General features: G+C 45.1%; 1 protein-coding gene across 7 annotated transcripts in view; it reads right to left on the reverse strand.

Moving 5' to 3' along the window:
• Positions 1 to 8,854, reverse strand: part of PHF12 (PHD finger protein 12) — a 38,420-nt gene extending 29,566 nt beyond the window's left edge. For all 7 annotated transcript variants that reach the window (XR_003001820.1, XR_003001821.1, XR_003001823.1 and 4 more), the window contains exon 1: positions 8,534 to 8,854. Coding sequence is in view for 4 of the 7 variants with exons in the window: in XM_024735114.1 (XP_024590882.1) it covers positions 8,534 to 8,835 (302 nt within the window). In the remaining 3 variants the exon portion in view is untranslated. The remainder of the gene's footprint in view (positions 1 to 8,533) is intronic.
• Positions 8,855 to 9,042: the final 188 nt, after the last annotated feature.

Below are 9,042 nucleotides of genomic sequence, written 5' to 3' on the forward strand. Positions count from 1 at the left end.
AAAAAAAGAAAGATAAAAAAAAAAAAAAAAAAAAAAAAAAAAAAAAAAAAAAAAACAGTAGAACTCTACTCGAGGGTTCAGTGAACATGGGAATTAAAAAGCTCACAGCTCATCACAGGAGCCCATGGCTGGTGGAAAGAACAGGAGTAGCTCCACATTGCCCAGTTTTGTAATGCAGAGACTTTTCTAAACTCACTCAAAGTTCCGTGCACTTCATTAGCTTCTCTGCTCTGTTCTTTGTACAAATGCAGACAGGAGGAAAAAATATCCAACAACCCTCTGAGGATCACAGCTGGATAAAAGACTATAAATGCGCTCATGCTGCCACAAACGGGTTTCTACCCTAGAATTCAACCTTGCTAGTAATTCTGAGAGGTACCCCCACCCCTGCCTGGCCTGGAGGTAAAGTGATGTCTTTGGGCTACAGTTAAACTCAAACCCCACAGAGAGTCCTCTCCTGCTCACTTGAGCTTATTTCAAAAAGAGCCTCACGCAGAGCCCAAATCAGTGGGAAAGACTAACGCTAGGTTCAGGCACTGAGTCCCCGCCACCTGCCTCCCCCACCCTGCTGTTACTAAGTCTTTTGTCCTTTCAAGACCGGGAAACATTTCCTGGGAGATACCCTGTACAATTTGTCAGAAAACAGGGGAAGGGCAAAGATTAAACACCAAAGCTACTAACATACAGAAAAGCAAACGTAATTAGGGAGAAAGGAATAGTCACCATGTGTTTGTGCTAACAAAGGTACCATCCACTTCGAAGAACCCAGACATCATTTCTGTTCCCCAACCAGTGTTTATCTTTGTACGCCTCTCATTTGTAATACCACTAAGTATTACGCAGCAATGAGCAGAGGAAATGGGTCAGTCTCTGGCTTTCAAGTAGTTTAATGAACATTTAGTACAGGATTGCAAAAGGGAAAGGAGTAGTTCTTTGAATGAGCGAGTCAAGTTTTTCTTTATTTAGAAAATTTCATCAATCTGCAAGGTGTACTTGGAATTTGCTTATTGTGAATTCAGCAACAGCTGTATGTAACAGCCAAGTTCCTTTTTACTGATGGGTCCAATCAATAGTTTCTTCTTTTGTCAGTGCCCATTATACCCCTCAGTGTCTTTTGCCTCCCACACAAAACTTCGTCTTTATTCTTATTTGCTGAGACTAGATTTAGAAATAATTAAAGGCTTAAAGGATGAGGATTTTGATATCTGTAAGTGGCAGGCAGAAAAAAGAGTCACCTTCTTATTCTTCTTAACTGTTGTTGAGTCATGGGAAAAGCAGTCAGCTAGCGACCTGTGCATGCGTCCTGGGCATGGTGACAAATCTGCAACACCAAAGTGCCTTTCTGAAATTTGGTCTAGGACTTGCACTGAATACAATGTCCTCCTCTTTCAGGAAACTGGCAGGGGGACAGCTGTACTCCTGTCCTGTCTCTTGGGAGGCTAGCATTATGCAGAGGTGCTCTTATAAGTGTCACTCATTGAATGGCAATGCAGCTGGCCATGTTGTACTCCCTGGGGACTTTAAGTCAAAGGAAGAGCACAGTGGAGGTGGGAAAACAAACTTTTTTTTTTTCCTGCTCTGGTGACTTAAAACTCTGGCACCTTAAAACAAAAATGCAGGGACTTCCTTGGCGGTCCAGTGGTTAAGAATCCGTCTTCCAATGCAGGGGACATGGGTTCAATCCCTGGTCGGGGAACTGGGATCCCACATGCCACGTGGCAACTAAGCCCTCAGGCTGCAACTACTGAGCCCACAACGAAGAGCCTGCGTGCTGCAATGAACACCCAGTGCAGCCAAAGATAAAAAACAAAAACAAACAAACAAAAAACCCCCAGAAGACAAGAATGCATTTCCAGGTGCCTGTGCTGCATTATCGCAGTAAATGCCAACATAACCTCAACCAGAATTTTCCAGCAGGTTGGTCTGCTTAACTACACACCCAAGGAACTGTGGTGTATGCGCTGGGGGTGGGACAAGAAAGTTCAAGAGATGGATTTCAGTACTCTACTCATAACTCAAAGCAAACAACATTCAGCTTCATCTATCTTCTATCGCCATACCACTTGTAGAAGAAAAAATATACCCATTTCTGTTAAGAAGCAGGACACCTGCATTTCTAGGGAGCATCAAAGCAGACGGTTTCTTTTTATAAGCTATATAAAACCTTCAAGCAAATATTCTCTGCATGCCGCCTCCCTGTTTACTGTTATCTGGGCTTACACAAAGACACGTATAAATAGGTGAGTTCACTACACTGTTCGAACAACTTTTTGTTCTTGTTCACCGGGATCAAAAGCTCATTAACTGATCTGTAGTTATTTCCACCCCAAGCAGTTACCAATCAAACTGAGGTGATTAAAATCTTCCTCCTTAAACCAGGGGCTTCCAAGTATGAGAAGTGCCTATACACAGAAATTTTCTATTGTGGCTGGTGGGAGCCAGGTGGGCATCCTGCCTTAGGGCAGGTGGTGGATTTTTTATACTTCTTCTAGGGTAACTTCCAGCCTTAGACTTCTTTGCTAAGAGGGGTCACCCAGAAAAGCTGAAATAGCAACATACCAAATCATCATAAGGTTCCCTCCACTGAGACACATCATCTTGACTGAGTTCACAGAAGAAATCCTTTACTTACTGTCATTACATAGACAATATAGGCAAAGACATTTAAGTGTGCTTAAATCAACCATCTTTTTCTAGGTAAGACTAAACATTTAAAAATAAAAAGATAGGGGAAGTGAAAAGACAACCCACAGAATGGGAGAAAAGACTTGCAAATCATATCTCTGACAAGGGACTTGTATCTAGAATATATAGAGAACTTTTACAACTCAATAATAAAAAACCAAATAAGCTGATAAAAATTGGACAAAGATCTGAATAGACATTTCTCCAAGAAAATATACAAATGGCCAAGAAGTACATGAAAAGATGTTCAGTATCGTTAGCCACCAGGCAAATGCAAATCAAAACCACAATGAGATAGCACTTCATAGCCATAGGATGGCTTTCATCAAGAAGACAGGTAATAGCAAGTATTGGAAAGGATGTGGAGAAATTGGAATGCTCATACACTGCTGGTGGGAATGTAAAATGATGCAGCCACTTTGGAAAATAGTCTGGCAGTTCTTCATCGGTTAAATGTTAAGAGTTACCATATGACCCAGTGATTTCACTCCTGGGTATATACCTAAGAGAAATGAAAACAGATATCCACAAAAAAACCTGCACACAAGTATTCACAGCATGCTTATTCACAATAGCAAAAAGAAGAAACAACCCAAATATCCATCGACTGATGAATGGACTACAAAAATATGGTATAGCCATACACAGAATAGCATTCAGCCATAAAAAGGAATGAAGCACCAACAAATGCTAGAAGGATGAACCTGGAAAACTCACTGAGCCCTTTTGAGTAACACTTGTACTTTCACTCAGAGCTTAATAAAAAACAGTGTTTCATTCAACACACAGTAGTGACAATTTGAATTCCTTTTCAGTTCAAATCAGGTAATTTATTTGTCTTTATGATTTGGCTTTAAAAAAATTCTCTTGGGGCTTCCCTGGTGGCGCAGTGGTTGAGAGTCCGCCTGCCGATGCAGGGGACACGGGTTAGTGCCCCGGTCCGGGAGGATCCCACATGCCCCGGAGGGGCTGGGCCCGTGAACCATGGCCGCTGAGCCTGTGCGTCTGGAGCCTGTGCTCCGCAACCGGAGAGGCCACAACAGTGAGAGGCCCGTGTACCGCAAAAAAAAAAAAAAAAAAAAATCTCTTGGAAACATACTTGATTAAGAATTTTAAAAAGACCAACATGAATCTCATCTCCAGATTAAAATGAAGGCTGTACCTAAATATGGCTTTTGCACATTTAAACATGTAAAAAACCACACAACTCATTTACAAAGGCCCCAAACAGCACTAATGTACTAGTGGAGCCCATCTGTAAAGTACTTTGAGAGCCTTAAGGAACAGCAGGAGATGGATGAGATTATAACTGCATCCCACCTTTCACTGAGTATGGTAATTAATTTCGGGACAAGCCCGAAATGAAAAATTTCCTACAACAGTACCACTAAGTACTTGCCTTAAATTACACAAAAACTGTTACCTCTGAGAAGTATTACCTCTCTTTCTGGTTTTAATATTTCTGACGCTTCCTTTCTCAACCAAAGCCATCTGGGTCACAAACATTCTGTGAGTAAACAACTCATACCCAGTATTAGTCTTATAGTTTTAAACAGCGATTATCCCTTATCTTTGAACTAAAGTACTCATTTCATAAAAATTGGCCCTGGAGCTCCACATTAATTTGACGAAGCATGCATGTGAAATTGAGTTAAAGTTAAATGTTACTAGACCCCTCCTGTTTGAGTGGACCATTTAAAAACAATACTACACACCCAGATTCCAACACAACACAGCAAATGCAAAAATAAATAAAATACACACAAAACCAAATTAGGTTTGTTTATTGTTGAGTTATTTTACTATTGAGGGGGCAGAGTGAAGGGAGGGAGTCCAGATGCTGTCACCTCCAGTTCTTCAGTGCCAGGCTTCCAAGCACTTGGAATGTCAGAAACAAAAGATGCATAAGATAATGTTAAAATAAATGTATTTTAATTCACCACTTGCCTGATACTATTCTAATGACGAGCTAATAAACACAACAAAATCAGAAAAATCACCTCCTTAAAAGTTCAAACAGTATAGATTTTCTGCAAGGCAGTTTTCTACTGTGTGTGTGAAACCTTTCTTGTTATGACTCACTGAAAATTAAATATGCAAAACTCCAAGCTGAGCTTAGTTTTGCCTGTGCACAGAGACCTTTTTACTCTCATTCTTCGAAAACCTCATTTTGGATCATGCTGCCAACACCAGAGAGAGGAAAGCCGGCCAACAATTCCAAATATAACATGCGGAGGCAAATGCTACAGAAATCTGTCTGACGGGAAGCGACCATGCTGAGGTCTGCTGAGGTAGATGCACTTCTCAACCAGACCGTTCTGGTCCCTCAGACTGTTTGGAGCAAAATGCAATCAGAGGAAACCATCCAGGTTCCAGTCAGCCTCATTACCGATGCCCATGGTATTCACTTTATCAGTGAGAACAATCCTATCCATCTCAAACAGAAAGATGGGTCGGCGGCAACCAGAGCTCCACCAGTTAGTCTAATTTTTTTTTTTTTTTAAGGCCAATTTTTAGAGACCAGTCCATGGAGATCAGTATTTTCGGAAAGCTCAACTTATTGCACGACAATTATGATAAAGGTAAGGTTCCCCAGGGAACACTTAAAAACATCTCTTCCTAATTCTCTAGGAGCAGGTTTAGTGACCCCTAACCCCACTCTGAATAATTGATAAACCAGTTAAACTTGGATAAAATGATTATACTATCACTTAAACAAATATGAAGACATCAGCTCCTCAAGTTTAATTCTTCAATGAGTTCATGGTACTGAACACAGGACAATTCATTCCCTCACCCAGATCATCAGAGAAAACCCAGAAATAGAGCTCCCAGTCTAACTGGGAAGAAAGGACTGTTCCTCATACAGAGCCCTGGCCCCTGAGATAAGACAAGACAATTAATACAGCTTATGTGACCAGTCATTTCCTCCAGTAGATTATCTTAGGAAAAATCCCCTGTGGTTATGGCCATGTCACTAAGCCCAGGAGGTAAAGCTTGCCTAGAATCACTTCGGGAGCATTTTACTAGATGCTGTTCACTGGGAGGCAAGCTGGCAAGGCCACCAGAGACTGAAAGAGGACTTGTCTCACAGAATTTTGAATGGAGACCCACAGCAGCACTGCAATTATGACCTACAGGGTTTGTAAAACGCCATCTTCACTTTTGAACATTCTGTACATAAGGAAAATTATCATTACTATGCTTACCTAAATAATCCAGTCTTAGTTAAAAAGGGAAGCAAGAGAAAATATAGTCACACCTCCTACCCTCACTCCCACATGACACAAATAAACAATAACGGGACAAATTACCATGAGCACACCCAGGAATCAAAATTTTCTGACATCATTAAGTGCTTGACCTAACTACTTGGGTTGAGATGGTTAATGAAATACTTCACTTGGGCTAGAAAGAGTGTGGGGTAGGAGGCAGGAAAGTGGGGTAAGCCTCACTTGAAAGAAGGGTTCCTGCCTTTGTACCAATATCTGCAACGTTTTGTGATTTATATAACTACTCAGATAAGTCAATGGTACATTCAGTCCTGGCATCTTCAAAGAGGGAACTGGAGATGTGAAACAAGCTCTGCCTCATTTACTAGGATTCGCAAAGCTCTGATTACCAGTTCCCATTCATGGTCTTAAAAAAAAAGTAGTCAATGAAATGCACAGTCTGAATCTCACTAACAGCTAGAAACCCCTCCCTCTCTCCTACCAGCTAAAGTAGAACTGTTAATTGTTACAATTTGACAAGACTTGAACTCATCAAATTCAAAGATTCAGGGGTTAGGTTTTATAGTTTGAAAGCCCAATCTCAGGCAAAACAGCACACTTTTTCTATGCCTGAAGTTTCTAATAAACAATTTCAGCTTTATTAAACAAACAATAATAAAGAGCTTACAAAATTCTCACTCAGTATGGGAATCACCATTCTTGGTTAACGGTAACTTCATTCTACAGGTAAAACATTAACCCACATTTTAAATCAAGAAGTCTACAATTCAGTCTTAGTATGTATCAAACAAGCACAAAAAAAAAAAAAAAAAATCAGCTCCTCAAGTTTAATTCTCAACCAGAGCAACACAACACATCCAGGTACAAATCTCTTCTGTGCTCAAGAACAGCACAGGAAACCTGACAGGAGATTTTTTTCCCCAGGTGGATTACACCTTATACCAACAGGAAGCAAAGGTTAAAAACCACAGAACCTTACTGCTGGTATTAGTCACTTCACAATAAAAATTTTAAAGCCATTGGCAAAGCTTCCTCCAGGATAATCATTTTTGTCCCTGCAACATTACAAGCCAAGATAGGGTGCTCTCCTGGGCAAAGGAATCTTGGGAATGGTAATGGGAGCTTCCTACAAAACTTCTGACTACAGACTTAATTTGCCCGGTATCAGTCATCTGTCTAATAAGTGTTCCAAAACCTGCAATTAGTACAAATATACAGTGGGCACTATTCCACCAACCGAGAAACAGAATGTGAATGGAACTGTGTAGAGAGTTTAAGGAAAACCTCACTTTTTTTTTTTTTTTAAACAGAGGGCTAAAAAAGGCAACATCAAAAACGGGTGGGAACAAACAGAACAGCCCCTCTCCTTCCCGCTCTCTCCAGCCATCTCCTCTCATAAACGTCTGCCTCAGTCAACTGTTGCTGAACAGAACAAGACCCATCAGAACAAGATGCAGTCGGGGTCCCGGCGCAGATGTGGGATTTTTGTGGAGGGCAGAGGTGATTTCTCCAGGCAGAACCTGGAGTTTAAACTCTTCTTGGCCGGATTGTTCTGGACTGAGCTGCAGAGGAGGATCAAGCAGCGGGCGACCAACCCTGGTCCCTCCCTCCCTCTTCGGTCTCTCCCCTCCCCTCGCGTTCAGTAAGCGTCGCGGGAGGGGGTGGGGGGGACAGCGCACAGCTTTTTTTGCTCGGGTCCTTAAAAATGCCCTTGCGGAGCCACCACACACAATCCTAACCCTGGCAGCAAAGAATTCTGCAGCGAAGGGTTCGCCGATCCCGAGCGGAGAAGTGAAATCGGCGCCCAATGGCAATTTTAATTGTCTAACCCGGCCCGATTTCCCAAGAGGCGGCAGCGCGGGGCGGGGAGGGAAGAGGGAGGCAGCTCCGACAGGCAACAGGGGGCAAGCGGCGGCAGAGAAAGGGGACTAAAGCGGCAAGATCCCAGCCCCGGCCCCCGAAGAGCTTCCGCAGAAAGGACCCCGAGGCAACCCCCACCGTTCCCCGGGAGACGTTTGCAAATCATATATGCAGCCAAAATGGCGCTGAGAATAAAAATATAATTTAAAGGCAGGTCGCCATATTGTAAACAGAGAGGCAGAGAGAAGAGGCGGACTCGAGAGACACCCTCCATGATTTCTTCCACAGCCGGGAGCGCCCGGGCGCCGGGTCCCGCGGGTCTGGACCAGGGCAGCTCCGGCCGTCGAGGGCTCCGCGCACCCACCGCGAGGACAGCCCAGCCAGGCAGGAGCCCGAGGGCGGCAGGCGCGCGGGGAGGCGAGCGGCGCAGGGCCCGGAGCTCCTCCCCTTCCTCCCCGCCACCGTCGGCCGTGCCCCACCGGCTCCGTCCCGGCTCCTCAGCGACTTCCAATCCCAGATGGGGCTCTCCTCACCCCTCCCAACCCCCACCTCGGGGTCCGGACCCACAGCTGCTCCTCCCCCCCCAAACGGCCGGATCCGGGTAGCACCTGGGGGCGGGGAGGCGCTGGCCCCAGCGGCTGCAGAAAGCTAGCGGCTGCAAGCGCCCGTTATTTCGGCAGCCAGGGGTAGGCCGGGTGAAGGAATGTTCCGAGAAGGGTCCGCCAAGGGGCTCCGGAGGGGTCCCCAGACCTTACCAGCACTGGAGATGGAAGGCGGCCGGGCAGTGGTCACAGCACAGGAGATCCCCACCTTCTTTGCAGCTATCGCAGCTGTCGTGGTTGGTGGCCCTGCCGCTTCGCCGGGGCTCCTTCTCAGGCTTCCGACTCCGCTTTTCTGCCTCGTCCGTCTTGGGGGGAGCCAGCAGAGCTTGGATTTGCTGCACACACATACAAATGGCGTGTGTGCACACCCGGAGGTCCCGGGCGGTCCGTCGCCCCCCCGGCGCGGCTTCTCCGTCACCCACCCCTCTCCCCCCTTTTGTCCTTCTTCCTCCCATCCAGCCTGCTCCCAGAACCTCTCAGCCCCCGGAACCAGGGGGAGCCCAACCTAACCGCGTTCCTGCAGCACAACAACGAGAACGGCTTCTTCCAAATGGGGAGGATCAGAGTAGGGGGATGGGGAGAGGGTGCGCGGTTCCCTTCTCGCCACTTCCTTGTATGGACAGTGGGGGACTCCAAAGCCAGGCTCGGGAGAGGCCTGAAGC

This window comes from Neophocaena asiaeorientalis, unplaced genomic scaffold (genome assembly GCF_003031525.2).
Source record: "Neophocaena asiaeorientalis asiaeorientalis breed wild unplaced genomic scaffold, Neophocaena_asiaeorientalis_V1.1 scaffold129, whole genome shotgun sequence".
NCBI lineage: Eukaryota > Metazoa > Chordata > Mammalia > Artiodactyla > Phocoenidae > Neophocaena > Neophocaena asiaeorientalis.